Source organism: Stegastes partitus, unplaced genomic scaffold, assembly GCF_000690725.1.
Source record: "Stegastes partitus isolate 25-593 unplaced genomic scaffold, Stegastes_partitus-1.0.2 Scaffold468, whole genome shotgun sequence".
Lineage (NCBI taxonomy): Eukaryota > Metazoa > Chordata > Actinopteri > Pomacentridae > Stegastes > Stegastes partitus.
This window is the reverse complement of record NW_007578199.1, coordinates 167,829-186,878: the sequence shown is the minus strand read 5'-3', so window position 1 is coordinate 186,878 and position 19,050 is coordinate 167,829. Positions and strand designations below refer to the sequence as shown.

Sequence of the window (19,050 nt, the reverse complement as noted above, 5' to 3'; positions counted from 1 at the left end):
ATTGGTGATTCTAAATTGTCCATAGGTGTGAATGTGAGTGTGCTTGGTTGTCTGTCTCTAAGTGTAGCCCTGTGATAGACTGGTGACCTGTCCATGGTGTCCCCTGCCTTTGCCTTAAATCAGCTGGGATAGGCTCCAGCCCCGCTGTGACCCTAGTGAGGATTAAGCGGTGTATAGATAATGGATGGATGTTTTAATTGTCCTGACCAAATGATAATATTGATCACATTAGTTATGTTTATTGATAGTCGTGTGATAACATTTTACGAAAATCCTGAAGGAAAATTTAACTGTCTAAGCAGATGATGGAAACAATAACTGGTATTTATTCTGTTTTTGTTGTTTTTAATTAGAGCTCCACACAGAAGAAGAGGATGGTTCTTCTGCTGGGCCCTCCTTGTTTTCTAAAGGTGGACCCCTCTTGTTTTTTCAAGACTGTGGAGGTAAGTATTGTTAAATATTTTTATCACAAGGATTTTTTTGAGTGGTTGGTCGGTCAACAATTTTTTGTCCCTTGAACAAATAGAAATTGCAATCAAGATGTATCCTTTCCTAACCGTTTTTACTTTAAACTGTGATTATGTGTATGTGTGTGTACATAAATACTAGAACTAAGATGGATGAAAATATTTTTGCTTCTGTGGTGATCTGAGTTTTTTGTGCTTATAGAATGGTGTTTTTTGGTGTTTGGTTGTGGTTGCTGTGGCAGTTATTGATTTGCAGGCTGGGTGGGGTTTTTTCCTGACGAGGAGAAACTTCACTCACTCTCCTCCACACCTGACGCCAGTTGATAACACTGGGTGACAAAAAAAAAGTACTTTTTTGAAGGTGTCTAGGATTTTTTAACTGATTTAAGACATTTTTGCAACGCTGAATCCAAAAATGACATCTGTTTATCTGTATCAGGTCAGGTTTTTATGCCAACTCGATTTTAAAAAATCGATTTTACCACTAAATCGATTACATTTTTTGACATTAGCGATTGATTTATTTTAGTATTTCTCATATGAAATCGGATTTTAGAGGAAAAAATTCATTTTCTAATCCTTTTCATAAGCTAAATGATCCACAAGTTGATGAGTGTAAACATTTGTAAAGGTAAATACAAGTAAATTGCATGTTTCATCAAAATCAAAATTTTGACCTCTTCGAGCAAAACCAATGCAATATTTGGATTCAGCACATTGCAATTGTCCAATATCAGCTCAAAAAACTTTGACACCAAATGGATGTAGACCAGTGTAATCAATGCTGGATAAAGCCTGCCTCCACCTGTGCTCCAGCGCGAGCGGATTAATCACCTCAGTCTGGTAACAAGCCAGCAGTGCTAGAGAGCTTTGTACTTTGTTGAACCTTACTTTGTCTCATGTGTGTTCTCATCTTTTGCTTGCCAGAACCTCTTGCTGAACCTCGCTCCCCCCGCTCAGCTCTGCCTGCAGAACCAGCCTCTGTCGTCTCTCCTCACGGCTCCCCCAGGAAACTTCCCAGGATTTCCCTCGCCCCCTCGGCTACCTTCACAAGCTCCCTGGTGTCCCTGGATTCCCTGCTGTTGCACTAATAAATCCCTCTTGTTTTCACTCCCTATCTCGGTGTTTGCATTTTTGGATCGAGCCTTAGACAGAAACCTCCCAGCTTCCTTCGGCTTCCTGTGTAGGCCACTAAGGATGAGAACACATCTACCAAGGGAATGAAGGTTGGTACTGTGATGGTGAAAGAGGGAGAAGACATCATTGACATGTTGGTGGTCCTCTCTGATCTGAAGGACATCCTGATCGCCATGCTGATGGGTCTTTATTTTGTTCTAAACATGGACTATCTAAAGCAACTTTTGTACACATTCAAAGCCATTCAGAAGGTCCTGATGAACGTTGGTGGAGGACAGTGTTTCTCACTTGTGCATGTTTTAAGAAACAGACTCCTGTGGGAAACCATGTAAGACTGTGCTCTGAAGACTTCATGTGCCTCAGAGTTGAAACTCTAATATTGAAGTTCTTGTTTTGCTATCTGTTTTGCATATTTGCTAGTTGGCAAATTCTCCTGTTTTCACATTGTGCATTGGTCCAAGCTACCAACAGACATTAAAAAGTGTTTGAAATATTCAGTACCCAGCCTTACAGCAGTTTTAACAGTTAAGTCCTGTGGAATTGTTTTAGACTGGACATGAGAAATGTTAGGTCAAGTTTTTTTTTCATGGTTTATATTCAGACCACTAAGTGGTATGGGCAGGACGCAGGACGATGATGTTACGATTTACTTTTTGCTATCTTAGCATTTTTCAGTTTTATTGCAACGTTTGATATTGAGGACAAAAGCAGTTGAGGAAAGACCTGCACATTTATACTTGAACTGGTTTAAGTTGTGAAACTTGATCTGTTCAAATATGGCCCAGTGTCAGATGCAAATGCCTTTGTTGATGTCTATGGCTGTCCCCTGACAGCATTTTCAGTTTTATGGTGACAACCAGGTGAGCATGTGAAGCCACTTGTTCTCTTCAAGGGCAGTATTGGTCACATTGATGTTTTCAAGTACATTTTATGCAGGAAGTCATGACTGTTGGTAAGACGTGTACCAAAAAATGTGACATTGATTGGATGTTAGTTGGTGGTTGTCATGTGTCTCTTGAAAACTAACTTGCCCTAGTTATCTATAGGTTACTGTAACATTTATTTTGTTAAATCAGTTTTAATTGATCTTTTTAATTGGGCTTTGCTTAACACAATTTGGAATGATTAGGTTAAATAGCCAGTGTGATAGATTTTCTACTTTAAACAACTAGAAGTGGAGTTGAGTAAATGTAAAAACTTAAATTGAATGTACTAAGACAAACTTAAGACAACATGCCATATTAGTTAGGTTGAAATGGGTACTTAAGTTCAAAGAAATGCTGGATAAGTTCAATAAAATTTTAAATAACTTAAAATAGATTTGCAAGTTGAAATGGCTACCCTAAGATACATATATACCAAATACATGTCAACTAAACTAACAATGGTTTCCACAACATGAGATATTTATTCGAGATAACATTTATTTTTTTACTTTGCTCAAAATTTTAAGGCAGCTCTTTCACTTACAATTTTAAGTTGAAACAACGTGTTAGACTTTACAGTGCGGCCTGTGTGGGGTCCTGCTGCTGTAGAACATCTGCTTCAAGGTTTGACGTGTTGTGTGTTCAGAGATGGTCTTCTGCTTGCCTTGGTTGTAACCAGTGGTTTTTTGAGTTACTGTTGCCATTCTGTCATTTAAACCAGTCTGACCATTCTCCTCTGAACTCTGACGCCAACAAAGCATTTTCTCCCACAGGACTGATTATTTTCTCTTTTTCAGACAATTCTTTGTAAATCCGGTTGTGCATGAAAATCCCAGTAGAGGAGCAGTTTTTTAAAAAAAAAAAAGTCAGACCAGCCTGTCTGGTTCCAACAACTTGCTGCATTCAGAGTCACTTAAACACATTTCTTCTCCATTCTGATGCTCGGTTTGAACTTGTGCAGGTCGTCTGGACCATGTCTACATGCCTGAGTGCAGTGAATTGCAGCCATGCGGTTGGCTGATTAGATATTTGGTTAACAAGCAGTTGAACAGATGTAGCTAATAAAGTGTCCGCTGAGTGTCTTCTTTACTTTTGTGTGATTCCATGTTTCCATATTATACTTGAGAGAATGGACAGTAAACTGCTGTAACTTCTACAAAACACTGCTTCACAATATGTATATATTTGTATTTGCATTGTCTAGTTTCTTTATATCTGGATTTGTACTGCTTTTTAATGTGCATTTTTATATTCTTTGCTTGCGTTAGTCTATGTATTTTTATTGATGTTTTTTTGTTTTGTTTTTGTTTTTGTTTTTTTGTTTTTTTTACCATTTTTTCTGTCTTTTTTGTGTGTACATGCAATTTCTCTGACGTCTTGATGAAGCAAAGTGTCGGCAATTTTTCTACTTCCTCTTTGTTCACATGCAAGTGGTTGGTTGGCAGTGACTATATAAAGACCTGTTGGTTTCAGACTCTTCAGTTCATCATGGGCAAAGTTCTGCTGCTGGTCCTGTTGTGTCTGCAGGTCGTCCTGCTCACCACAGCCTTCACTGCTGCTCATGAAGCCGCTCTGCTGAGAGATGATCAGGATCAACTACAGCAACTTTCTGATCTGATAAGAAGCCTGCAGGTAGCTTTGATTGTCTTGTGTTGGCCTGTTCTGTAGAGGAAAGTGTTTTTCTGCATGTTTTGATAGTCTTTTGATCTTGGTTTTCTCATAGCAAGTGAACGAAACAGAAGGGGCAGAGTCGAAGATCAGAGTCAGGAGATTCTGCGGGAGGAAACGAGGAGGATGCAGCTCATTCAGAGTAAGAAGCCTTTTTGTCTTGTTTAGACAGTACAGATCAAAATTTTACAGTCAAAATTTTGACATGGATGACATTTGGCTGATTATCTCCCTCTCCTACGTTTTAGCGCCCACCTCCAACTCTACCATCTCTAATCAAGTCAGGACCGAAGAAGCCGTCTGGAGTCAAGCTCTGCAGGAGAGGTGATCAGTGTCAACGACAACAGCCTGCTGATCTGATAAGTCGTCTGCAGGTAGCTTTGATTGTCTTGTGTTGGCCTGTTCTGTAGAGGAAAGTGTCTTTCTGCATGTATTAATACTCTTTTGATCTTGATTTTCTCATAGCGAGTGAAAGAAACACAAGGGGCAGAGTCGAAGATCAGAGTCAGGAGATTCTGCGCGAGAAAACGAGGAGGATGCAGCTCACTCAAAGTAAGAAGCCTTTTTGTCTTGTTTAGACAGTACAGATCAAAATTTTACAGTCAAAATTTTGACATGGATGACATTTGGCTGATTATCCCTCGCCTACGTTTTAGCGCCCACCTCCAACTCTACCATCTCTAATCAAGATCAAGTCAGAACCAGAGAAGCCGTCTGGAGTCAAGCTCTGCAGGAGAGGTGATCAGTGTGAACTACAACAGCCTGCTGATCGGAGAAGTCCTCTGCAGGTAGCTTTGATTGTCTTGTGTTGGCCTGTTCTGTAGAGGAAAGTGTCTTTCTGCATGTATTGATTCTCTGTTTATCTTAATTTTCTTATAGCAAATTAAAGAAAAAGGAGGGAAGAAGAAAAATCGATTCTGGAGACTCTGTGGGAAGAGACCAGGAGATTGCCACCCATTGATAGNAGAGAGAGAGAGAAAGAGAGAGAGAGACAGACAGCAAGCGATGGCTGTTTGATGTATTTTGTACTTACTGATGTTAGTGTTAAAATTTTCCTCTTACATTTATTATATTCACATGACCACTGGCACCATGTAAATAAACTGACATTTAAAGGGTTCAAATACTGGAAATAAATCAAATTTTGTCAGGACTGAATTGGTTAAAAAAATACACTGTGTAATAGAAAATAATATCAATATAGAATATTTTTAGGGATGCGTTTTTTGTTTCTTTGTGGGCGTTGTCTTATGTGGGTGTTGTCTTATGTTTAATTTTTATATCAGAATAGCAGTAGAGCCCTCAAAATAGCCTCTTGAGGAAATTATCTTGTGAAGTGTTGATTAATTAAAAATCATTATTCACTAGTAATTGATGATTATTGAATAATCACAATGGAAACACAAACTAAAACCCCTGTTTATTAATCTGTGATTACTCTCTCCATTCTTTAAAAAGTGTAACATACACTACCGGTCAAAAGTTTTAGAACACCACACTTTTTCCAATTTTTTACTGAAAATTATTCAGTTTATTGTGTCATTGCATTCTGAAATGAAAGCATAGAACAAACAAGCAATTGTAGTTGAAAAATTAATCATAGAATCAATTTATAGACCAAAATATATTCCAAACTTTTGACTCATCAAAGTAGTCACCTTTGGCAGATATAACAGCTGAACACACTCGTGGCATTCTTTCTACAACAGAAATCAAATACTGTTCAGAAAGTTCTTCCCAAGTCTGTTGTAGAAGTTTTCATAACTGTGTGGCACTTGTAGGCTGCTTGGTTTTCACTCTTCTGTCTAGTTCATCCCAAACCAGCTCAATGGACTTTAAGTCTGNAAGAACAATTTAAATTAAATGTAAGGTTAAACCATGGTCTGCCCATTATTCATATCAATAGCAGGAGTCTTTACACAAGCTTCCAAGGCATTAAAGATTATTTAGATCAATTCACTAACCCATTTAGAAATAGCCGACAACATCAGGTGATAACCAGCATGTCAACTGCTATTGAAGATCTATTTGAGTGTGTAACTGTAGAGATTCATATGGAAAAACAAAAAATGTGCTCGTCAGTTGTGTGTATAGAACGCCAGGATCAAGCACTGAGTCTTTTTCAAATAGTAAAGAGAAACTATTTGCCAGTAAAACCCACAAGATCACATACATATGTGGGGACTTCAGTATAGGTTTACTTAACCCAAACCAACACAGTTCAACTGATGAATTCATTAGCACAATGTATAGCTTGAGTTTGTTCCCATTAATTATAAAACCAAGCAGGACAACAACGTACAGTGCCACCTTAATAGATAATATATTCACTAATTGCATGTAAAGCAGTTTAGTGTGAGGACTGCTCATGAATAATATGAGTGACCACTTGCTGGTATTTGTGATTCATGACTGTGAGTGTGGGAAAGAGAAGAATCATCATAAAATTAGACACAGGAGAATTAGTTCAGAGGAATCCATAACTGCTTTTAAAAATGACTTACTGAAACAGAAGTGGTGAAATCTTTACAAAGAAAAAGATATCGATCTGATGATATATTCATGGGTACATTTAAGACACTATATGATAAAAACTGCCCTCTTCAACAAATCAGTAAGAGGCTAAATCAAACCCACACAAACAACCCATGGATCACTAAAGGACTCCAAAATGCCTGTAAAAAAAAAAAAAAAGAAAGAAAAAAAAAAAGAGCACTCTTTACAGATAATTCTTAAAATATAGAACCAGAGAGGCAGAAAGTAAATATAAGATATATAAAAATAAGCTAGTTATTATTATAAAGACTTGTAAAAAGGATTATTATACCAAATTATTAGACTATAGCAAGAGTAACACTAAAGGCATATGGAAAATATTAAACACTATTATCAGAAAGGATTCAACTCACGGAGGTTGTCCTGAGTACTTCATTGATGATAATATGACTTTAAATAATATAAATGATGTGGTTAATGGGTTTAATAACTTCTTTGATAATATAGGGCCAAGTTTGGCTGCAGGAATTAACAATATAGATCCAAATGGCTATGGTGAGGCTGAAAATTATGTCCCCAGAAACCTCAACTCAATGTACCTGCAAGCAGTAGATGAAAAATAAATTTTAGACATTGTCAATAAGTGTAACATTAAGCCATCAGCAGACTGGAATGGAATTGACACAGCATTGATCAAAAGTGTTAACTTATCATTCACAACTGGTTTGTTTCCTCAAAAAATGGAAATTGCCAAAGTCATCCCATTATTTAAATCAGNAAAAAACTCCAAAGAGAACACAAGAACTGAGTGAAAACACACTGACAAACTCCAGGCTACAAGCTGGGCAGGTAGGAGTCTGTGAGGTGGTGAGCGGTGTTTGTGGAGGGAGGAATCCAGCAGCGTTGTGGAGGACTGGAGCTGGCAGGTGAACCAGACGGCTTGTGCAAAGTCCGGAGATATTGGCAGAGTGACAACAGAAACAAAAGTAGAAATATCCAACAGTTTACTAATGTGGCACAGAACAGCATCAGTGAGATGAGATGTGCAGCGTGTTTGCAGACAGTTTTGAACATGCAGATGTTCAAACACCTCAGTGAGAAATAAAACAAATGTGTTTGTCTTATTTGAAGCAACAAATTCTGTGGGTGAATTTTAATTCCGATTTTTCTTGTGGGACTGTCTGTATAACCTCATATGTACAGCTGAAACCAGAAGTTTACATAGGCTAAGACACACAACCTTTTTTTCCTCACTATCTGATATTAAATGTGACTAAACTTTTCCTGTTTTAGGTCAGTTTGGATTACCAAAATTATTTCTATTTACTAAATGCCAGAATAATGAGAAAGAGAATTTTTTGTTACCTTCTTCAAAGTCCGAAGTTTTCATACATTTCCTTAGTATTTGGTAGCATTCTCTTTAAACATCATGACTTTGGTCAAATGTTTTGGGTTTCCTTCCACAATCTTCTCACAATAGTTTATATATAAACTGTATAATAAATTCTGGTCCATTCCTTCTGACAGAACTGGTGGAACTGATTCAGGTTTGTTGGCTGCCTTGCTCCACATGTTTTGTCAGCTCTGCCCACTAATTTTCTACAGGATTGAGATCAGGGCTTTGTGATGGCCACGCCACAACATTGACTTTGTTGTCCTGAAGCCTCTTTGTAACTAATGTGGCGATATGTTTTGGGTCATTGTCCATGTGGAAGACCCATTTGAGCCCAAACTTTAACTTCCTGGCTGATGTCTTCAGATGTTGCTTCAATGTTTCCTCATATTCTCTTTTTTTTTTAGGTTTCTTTTGGAGTAATGTCTTCTTCCTCTCTGAGTAGTCTTTCAGCCCATGATGATACACGACTGGTTTCACTGTGGATAATGACTCTCTTGCCAGCTTCAGCAGCATCTTCATAAGGTCTTTAGCTTTTGTTCTGGGGTTGATACGCACATTTCACACCACATGAATCTCTGGGACACAAGTTTTGAGTGATAGTCACTCAAAATTGGTACATGGCATATAAACATATGCCTTTAGACTTATGTTACACTTTTTAAAGAATGGAGAGAGTAATCACAGATTAATAAACAGGGGTTTTAGTTGACGTTTCCATTGTGATTATTCAATAATCATCAATTACTAGTGAATAATGATTTTTAATTAATCAACACTTCACAAGATAATTTCCTCAAGAGGCTTTTTTGAGGGCTCTACTGCTATTCTGATATAAAAACTGAACATAAGACAATGCCCACATAGAAACAAAAAACACATCCCTAAAAATATTCTGTATTAATATTATTTTCTACTTACACAGTGTATTTTTTTTAAACCAATATCAGTCCTGACAAAATTTGATTTATTTCCAGTATTTGAACCCTTTAAATGTCAGTTTATTTACATGGTGCCAGTGGTCATGTGAATATAATAAATGTAAGAGGAAAATTTTAACACTAACATCAGTAAGTACAAAATACATCAAACAGCCATCGCTTGCTGTCTNGACTGAGGACATCTGGTGGGTGGAAGCTGTGATGCAAGGAACACCAACATGGCTCAGAGCTGAACTCAGGCAAAACAAAACACAGATCTGCATGCATACACAGACTCTCACTGGCTACTTTATCAGGTGCACCTTGCTACTATCATGTGGGACCCCCTTTTGCCTCTCAGAACCTCTTTAATTCTTCATGGCATAGATTCAACAAGCTGCTGGAAACATTCCTCAAAGATGTTGCTCCATATTGACATGATGTAGATTTGTGAGTGTCACCTCCATGGTGCAAATCTCTCGTTCCACCACAAAGGTGCTCTATGGGATTGAGATCTGGTGACTGTGGAGGCCATTGGAGTACAGTGAATTCATTGTCACGTTCAAGAAACCAGTTTGAGATGGTTTGAGCTTTGTGACACAGTGAGTTATCCTGCTGGAAGTAACCATCAGTAGATGGGTTCACTGCAGTTATAATGGTGAGCAGCAATACTCAGGTAGGCTGTGGGGTTTAAATTATGCTCAGTTGGTACTTAGGGAGGGGCTGCAAGGTGGATCAGTGGCTAGCACCAGCTAGAAGATCCCTGGTTGTTGTCCTGGTTAGGTTAGCCCTGAAGTGTGCCAAGAAAATTACACGGTTACACCGCCAACACCAGCCTGATGCTTTCATGTTGTCTACCCCAAATTCTGACCCTCTGGTGTACCCCAATGTTACAATACTGGAGGGTCTAGACTACAATATTTTATGTGTCATTGCTATCAGGTACCAAGTTACAGCCAGCCACCAGCCTTCACCACCAGGCCAGTTCCAGGCTCCAGCCACCACAATTATCATTTAAATTCCTTCAGAATGCACAGAAACAGGAGTTAGATGGGGTGAAGAATTCTCTGAACTACATGACTGAAGAAATGGTTGCTATGTCTAAGCAGCAGAAACTGATAAGCATGGAGGAAATCAAAGATCTCAAAAGACGATGTGCGGTGAAGGACAAGATGACATCGCTCTTGGAGCAATATTCTCACATTAACGACGTAGTGGTCAGTGGCTTTGCGACAAAGTCCCGTTCATATACTCGAGTGGTGCAGTTGGCGAGTGGCGGGGAACCAACAGAGCCAGACCTGGAGTCTATCGAGCAGCAAGTGACCTCATTTTTCAGCAGCAAAGGTATTTCCATCAACAGCATAGAAGACATAGAAGCCTGTCATCCCCTTCCTCGGAAAAACGAGGATAAACCAGCCATAGTCATCAGAATGACAAATANCCCTAAGTCGGCTGGGATAGGCTCCAGCGCCCCCGCGACCCTCGTGAGGATGAAGCGGTGTATAGATAATGGATGGATGGAAGAAATATAACATTGTATATTAAATCCATCCATTACTTATTAATATGTGTATGTATGTATGCCTATACATATATTTATGTAGTGCACTATTTTAATATATTTATATTGGTAATATACATTTCTATAACAATCTATGAGTAAATGACACATTTAATGTAAGTAAATAATTGTAAATTGATTATGTCTATGGTGCAATTATATACTGTATATCGGTGCAGTTAATTCATTATATATTGGTGCATATTTGATATTAAATCTATTTATTATATATAGGAACATGTAATATTGTATTGAATCATAGAGTGGTAAGGGAGTGGGAGTTAATAAGTTGATGCTTATTCCTGCTCCTTTTCGAACTCATGTTTGTACATATTTTCCCATATTTTTTATTTTGTTTTAATCTTATTTTTGTTCATTAGAAATATTTCATTCATTCATTCATTCATTCATTCACTCATTCATTCATTCATTCACAATGTTTCTACAGGAAAGTTTTCAACATATCATCAGATTTTCCTTTATTTCACAAAACCAGCGTAAACTTCAGGTTTTTGTTGCTGTAACAAGAAATTCATTCATTCTTTGGGTCATGGACGGTTTCAGTAGTCCTGTCAGTCCACATGAAGACTGGAGGTCATTTGGCAAGTGGTAAACATTCTGATAGTGAAAGTGAAAAGATGTGAAATGTATTTTATATGTTTTCTGCCATAACATTGAACATCTGCTTGTAGTGACGGCAGCATTATTATCTTTTTATAGTAATATTTCCACTGACAGCAGCTGGCTGAGCAAAAGATTGTGTTTTGGTTTAACACATAGAAAAAGTCAGCAGTTACTTCAGAAAGTATGTTTTGTACATGTGTCATCCATCCAACTAGCTGCTGGTCACCTGGTGAAGTTCATGAATGGAACTCTTCATTCAGTCAAAATTAGGTGAACATCTGGACATAATCCAGGAGACGGTTCCATTTGCTTGAACAGTGTGGTTTAGAAAACAACGTGGCACGTCATGAACATGTAGTGGTGTGAAACAAATGTTGTACAGAGAGCAACATTCTTATCACAAGAACCTGAGCATATATTTTTTATCATGTTCACGTGTTGAAAACACATTTGTTATTGTGTCAAGTTATTTTTTAAATGTGGAAACTAAACTCTGTACCTGCCATAGACTGTGTCAAAGCAGGTGTCATGGTTGATCGATGGACACATTTTGTAATAATGACAAAGGAGCTGTTTTCATGAATTTGCCTAATGACTGTGTTACCATTATTATCTTAGGTTGTACTGTGTTTGCTTGGTTTCCAGTAAGCTCCACATCATACTGCTTTTACTTCTACAGAACACCAGATTTGTTCTGTGTTAAAATAATGCAATTTCTCTCTGACATCTTGATGAAGCAGAGTGTCGACTCACTGTTCTTACTTCCTCTTTGTTCCCATGGAAGTGGTTGGTTGGCAGTGACTATATAAAGACCTGTTGGTTTCAGACTCTTCAGTTCATCATGGACAAAGTTCTGCTGCTGGTCCTGTTGTGTCTGCAGGTCGTCCTGCTCACCACAGCCTTNAAATGACAATGCATTCCTACATTGCGTAAGGTCTGTATTGAGCTATGCATGAGCTAGAACAAGACAATGACCCTGATAACAACTTTTTTTGATCATCTAAATAATACACGAGGCTACTACACCTAAGAACAATTTAAATTAAATGTAAGGTTAAACCATGGTCTGCCCATTATTCATATCAATAGCTGGAGTCTTTACACAAACTTCCAAAGCATTAAAGATTGTTTAGATCAATTCTCTAACCCATTTAGAAATAGCCGACAACATCAGGTGATAAACAGCATGTCAACTGCTATTGAAGATCTATTTGAGTGTGTAACTGTAGAGACTCACATGGAAAAACAAAAAATGTGCTCGTCAGTTGTGTGTATAGAACGCCAGGATCAAGCACTGAGTCGTTTTCAAATAGTAAAGAGAAATTATTTGCCAGTAAAACGCACAAGATCACATACATATGTGGTGACTTCAGTATAGGTTTACTTAACCCAAACCAACACAGTTCAACTGATGAATTCATTAGCACAATGTATAGCTTGAGTTTGTTCCCATTAATTACAAAACCAAGCAGGACAACAACGTACAGTGCCACCTTAATAGATAATATATTCACTCATTGCATGTAAAGCAGTTTAGTGAGAGGACTGCTCATGAATAATACGAGTGACCACTTGCTGGTATTTGTGATTCATGACTGTGAGTGTGGGAAAGAGAAGAATCATCCTAAAATTAGACATCGGAGAATTAGTTCAGGGGAATCCATAACTGCTTTTAAAAATGACTTACTGAACCAAAGTGGTGAAATCTTTACAAAGAAAAAGATATCGATCTGATGATATATTCATGGGTACATTTAAGACACTATATGATAAAAACTGCCCTCTTCAACAAATCAGTAAGAGGCAAAATCAAACCCACACAAACAACCCATGGATCACAAAAGGACTCCAAAATGCCTGTAAAAAAAAAAAGAGCACTCTTTACACATAATTTTTAAAATATAGAACCAGAGAGGCAAAAAGTAAATATAAGATGTTTTAAAATAAGCTAGTTATTGTTATAAAAACTTGTAAAAAGGATTATTATACCAAATTATTATAGCAAGAGTAACACTAAGGGCATATGGAAAATATTAAACACTATTATTAGAAAGGATTCAACTCATGGAGGTTATCCTGAGTACTTCATTGATGATAATATGACTTTAAATAATATAAATGATGTGGTTAATGGGTTTAATAGCTTCTTTGATAATATAGGGCCAAATTTGGCTGCAGAAATTAACAATATAGATCCAAATGGCTCTGGTGAGGCTGAAAATTATGTCCCCAGAAACCTCAACTCAATGTACCTGCAAGTGGTAGATGAAAAATAAATTTTAGACATTGTCAGTAAGTGTAACATTAAGCCGTCAGCAGACTGGAATGGAATTGACACAGCATTGATCAAAAGTGTTAACTTATCATTCACAACTGGTTTGTTTCCTCAAAAAATGGAAATTGCCAAAGTCATCCCATTATTTAAATCANATAATAATAATAATAATAATAATAATAATAAAGCAGACTTCACAATCCATAAATCAGGTAAAAAGTTAGAATAGAAAAAAAAAAGGTGAACAAAGCAAATGCAATGTGGCAAAGAGTGACTTGGTCTGGAGAGCTCATGAGGAGAGTGGAAAAGTTGTGCTGCTTGGAAGAGAGTGTGCTAGACTGAGGACATCTGGTGGGTGGAAGCTGTGATGCAAGGAACACCAACATGGCTCAGAGCTGAACTAAGGCAAAACAAAACACAGATCTGCATGCATACACCGACTCTCACTGGCTACTTTATTAGGTGCACCTCGCTAGTATCATGTGGGACCCCCTTTTGCCTCTCAGAACCTCTTTAATTCTTCATGGCACAGATTCAACAAGCTGCTGGAAACATTCCTCAAAGATGTTGGTCCATATTGACATGATGTAGATTTGTGAGTCTCACCTCCATGATGCAAATCATGCCTTCACCACCAGGCCAGTTCCAGGCTCCAGCCACGACAATTATCATTTAAATTCCTTCAGAATGCACAGAAACAGGAGTTAGAAAGGGTGAAGAATTCTCTGAACTACATGACTGAAGAAATGGTTACTATCTCTAAGCAGCAGAAACTGATAAGCATGGAGGAAATCAAAGATCTCAAAAGACAATGTGCGGTGAAGGACAAGATGATATCGCTCTTGGAGCAATATCGTCACATTAACGACGTAGTGGTCAGTGGCTTTGCGACAAAGTCCCATTCATATACTCGAGTGGTGCAGTTGGTGAGTGGCGGGGAACCAACAGAGCCAGACCTGGAGTCTATCGAGCAGCAAGTGACCTCATTTTTCAGCAGCAAAGGTATTTCTATCAACAGCATAGAAGACATAGAAGCCTGTCATCCCCTTCCTCGGAAAAACGAGGATAAACCAGCCATAGTCATCAGAATGACAAATAGGAAGCACAAAATGATGCTCCTTAAACACGGATGCAAGCTGAAAGGATCAGATGTTTATGTGAATGAACATTTGACAAAGAACGGAGACATTGCAACACAAGCATGCTTTCTAAAAAAAAATAAATAAATCCAAGCTACATGGACATCCAACTGTAAAGTCTGCATCAAGCTGAATGGATCACCAGAACAGGCCGGAGTACTGATCATCAGAGACATTGAAGAGCTGAATCAATACCAGTAGCATAGTGGCAACCTCAAGGCAACAAGTTGACATTATGTGTATAAATGACAATGCATTCCTACATTGCGTAAGGTCTGTATTGAGGTATGCATGAGCGAGAACAAGACAATGAGCCTGATAACAACTTTTTTTGATCATCTAAATAATACACGAGGCTACTACACCTAAGAACAGTTGAAATTAAATGTAAGGTTAAACCATGGTCTGCCCATTATTCATATCAATAGCAGGAGTCTTTACACAAACTTCCAAAGCATTAAAGATTATTTAGATCAATTCTCTAACCCATTTAGAAATAGCCGACAACATCAGGTGATAAACAGCATGTCAACTGCTATTGAAGATCTATTTGAGTGTGTAACTGTAGAGATTCATATGGAAAAAAAAAAATGTGCTCGTCAGTTGAGTGTATAGAATGCCAAAATCAAGCACTGAGTCTTTTTCAAATAGTGTAGAGAAATTATTTGCCAGTAAAACCCACAAGATCACATACATATGTGGTGACTTCAGTATAGGTTTACTTAACCCAAACCAACACAGTTCAACTGATGAATTCATTAGCACAATGTATAGCTTGACTTTGTTCCCATTAATTATAAAACCAAGCAGGACAACAACGTACAGTGCCACCTTAATAGATAATATATTCACTAATTGCATATAAAGCAGTTTAGTGAGAGGACTGCTCATGAATAATACCAGTGACCACTTGCCGGTATTTGTGATTCATGACTGTGAGTGTGGGAAAGAGAAGAATCATCATAAAATTAGACATAGGAGAATTAATTCAGAGGAATCCATAACTGCTTTTAAAAATGACTTACTGAAACAGAAGTGGTGAAATCTTTACAAAGAAAAAGATATCGATCTGATGATATATTCATGGGTACATTTAAGACACTATATGACAAAAACTGCCCTCTTCAACAAATCAGTAAGAGGCAAAATCAAACCCACACAAACAACCCATGGATCACTAAAGGTCTCCAAAATGCCATTTAAAAAAAAAAAAAAGAAAAGAAAAAGAGGACTCTTTACAGATAATTCTTAAAATATAGAACCAGAGAGGCAAAAAGTAAATATAAGATATATAAAAATAAGCTAGCTATTATTATAAAGACTTGTAAAAAGGATTATTACACCAAATTATTAGACTATAGCAAGAGTAACACTAAAGGCATATGGAAAATATTAAATACTATTACTAGAAAGGATTCAACTCATGGAGGTTATCCTGAGTACTTCATTGATGATAATATGACTTTAAATAATATAAATGATGTGGTTAATGGGTTTAATAACTTCTTTGATAATATAGGGCCACATTTGGCTGCAGGAACTAACAATATAGATCCAAATGGCGATGGTGAGGCTGAAAATTATGTCCCCAGAAACCTCAACTCAATGTCCCTGCAAGCGGTAGATGAAAAATAAATTTTAGACATTGTCAATAAGTGTAATAATAAAGCGTCAGCTGACTGGAATGGAATTGACACAGCATTGATCAAAAGTGTTAACTTATCATTCACAACTGGTTTGTTTCCTGAAAAAATGAAAATTGCCAAAGTCATCCCATTATTTAAATCAGGTGTGAATCACCATTTCACCAATTACAGGCCAATATCATTACACTGTCAATTCTACTAGATATTAGAAAAACTGTTCATAGTCAATATGGTTTTAGGGCAAATAGATCAACTGCAATGGTATTGATGGAGTTAACTGAGGAAATCACAAATTGTATAGATAAAAAGAAACATGTATTAGGAATCTTTATAGATTTGCAGAAAGCCTTTGACACTATTGATCATAATATATAATTTTTTAAAACTAGAAAAGTATGGTATCAGGTGAATTGTGTTGAACTGGTTAAAGGCTTATATATAGAGCAGGCAACAGTTTGTTCAAACTGGTGAACAAAAATCCAACTTTTTAAACATTACCTGTGGTGTCCCTCAGGGGTCCGTGTTGGGTCCTGTTTTGTTCACTCTCTCTGTATAAATGACATGTAAGGATTCAGAGAAGTTAAGGTTTGTCCTATTTGCTGATGTGACCAACATCCTTTGTTCAGGGGACAACAGCTCTTGGAGGTCGCCACATATGAAATAAGAAAATTAAAAAGCTGGTTCGATATGAATAAGCTGTCTTAAATTTGACAAAAACAAAACTTTTGGAAATTGGAAAAGCAGCATACAAATTCAAGTTAAGATAGACAATATTGACATAGAGAGAGTGAATCAAATCAAATCAAATTTCTGAGTGTGTTGTTGGATCACAAAGTCTGTTGGAAACCTCACATAAACTATGTAAAACCTAAACTGGCAAGGAGCATTGCAGTTACTGGAAAGTCATGGCACCTCTTAAATTATAAATCACTGGCCACACTTTACTTCTCATTGGTACTTCCATATATGACTGAGTGTGAAGAGATTTAGGGTGATACATATAAAAGTCATCTACAGCCTTTATACATTCTCAAAAAAAAATCAGGTTACTCAACAATGCAGGACATTTGGATCACATAAACTCTTTGTTTTTGTAATCACATGTAATGAAGCTTACCGATTTAATCTACCAAAAAACTGCAATAATAATGGCAAGGAACAAAACTTTACCAGGCAACTTGCAAAAACTATTCAGTGACAGAAAAGGTTGTGGTTTGAGAGGTGAACTCGACTTCAAAACACGGTATGCCCGGTTAACTTTGAAGAGTATGTGTATCTCAATCTGTGGAGTGAAAATATGGAACAAATTAGATATCCAATTTAAACAAATTAATAATTTCAATCAGATCAAAAGTGCAGACAAAAAACATATATTCAGTAGGTATAAGGAGGAAGATAGGTTGATGGTGAATGATTAATTAGTAGTGGTATCACATATATCCTAATGAAGGCTACTAAATATTGTTATATATGAAACATAACATTGTATATTAAATCCATCCATTACTTATTAATATGTATATGTATGTGTGTGCATGTAGGCCTATACATATATTTACATAGTGTAGTGTTGTAATATATTTATATTGGTAATATACATTTCTATAACAATCTATGAGTAAATGACACATTTAATGTAAGGAAATTGATTATGTATATGGTGCAATTATATACTGTATATTGGTGCAGTTAATTCATTATATATTGGTGCATATTTGATATTAAATCTATTTATTATATATAGGAACATGTAATATTGTATTGAATCATAGAGTGGTAAGGGGGTGGGAGTTAATAAGTTGATGCTTCTTCCTGCTCCTTTTCGAACTCATGTTTGTACATATTTTCCCATGTTTTTTATTTTGTTTTAGTTTTACTTTTGTTCATTAGAAATATTTCATTCATTCATTCATTCATTCATTCATTCATTCATTCATTCACAATGTTTCTACAGCAGAGTTTTCAACATATCATCAGATTTTCCTTTATTTCACAAAACCAGCGTAAACTTCAGGTTTTTGTTGCTGTAACAAGAAACTTCCAAGTTTTCTTCATTCTTTGGGTCATGGACGGTTTCAGTAGTACTGTCAGTTCACATGAAGACTGGAGGTCATTTGGCAAGTGGTAAACATTCTGACACTGAAAGTGAAATGATGTGAAATGTATTTTATATGTTTTCTGCCATAACATTGAACATCTGCTTGTAGTGACAGCAGCATTATTATCTTTTTATAGTAGTATTTCCACTGACAGCAGCTGCCTGAGCAAAAGATTGTGTTTTGGTTTAACACATAGAAAAAGTCAGCAGTTACTTCAGAAAGTATGTTTTGTACATGTGTCATCCATCCAACCAGCTGCTGGTCACCTGGTGAAGTTCATGAATGGAACTCTTCATTCAGTCAAAATTAGGTGAACATCTGGACATAATCCAGGAGACAGTTCCATTTGCCTCAACAGTGTGGTTTAGAAAACAACGTGGCACGTCATGAACATGTAGTGGTGTGAAACAAATATTGTACAGAGAGCAACGTTCTTATAACAAGAACCTGAGCATATATTTTTATCATGTTCACGTGTTGAAAACACATTTGTTATTGTGTCAAGTTATTTTTTAAATGTGGAAACTAAACTCTGTACCTGCCATAGACTGTGTAAAAGCAGATGTCATGGTTGATCGATGGACACATTTTGTAATAATGACAAAGGAGCTGTTTTCAATCGGATCAATCAATCCTGCACTCAGTTCTTATCACTGTTATGACTATGGCTCTTGTTCCATGCAAAGCAATTTGCTGTGT

The 19,050-nt window shown here is 37.0% G+C and overlaps 1 protein-coding gene across 2 annotated transcripts in view; it reads left to right on the top strand.

The window, feature by feature from the left end:
- Window positions 1-3,992: 3,992 nt before the first annotated feature.
- LOC103360850 (uncharacterized) overlaps window positions 3,993-19,050 on the top strand; it is a 26,465-nt gene continuing 11,407 nt past the window's right edge. The window contains exons 1-5 of one of the 2 annotated variants that reach the window (XM_008286758.1): window positions 3,999-4,162; window positions 4,254-4,340; window positions 4,447-4,572; window positions 4,664-4,750; window positions 4,855-4,986. In XM_008286758.1, coding sequence (XP_008284980.1) covers window positions 4,019-4,162; window positions 4,254-4,340; window positions 4,447-4,572; window positions 4,664-4,750; window positions 4,855-4,986 — 576 coding nt within the window. In that variant the 5' untranslated portion in view covers window positions 3,999-4,018. Of the gene's footprint in view, window positions 4,163-4,253; window positions 4,341-4,446; window positions 4,573-4,663; window positions 4,751-4,854; window positions 4,987-19,050 lie in introns of both variants that reach the window. The other variant, XM_008286760.1, reaches the window with a different exon arrangement.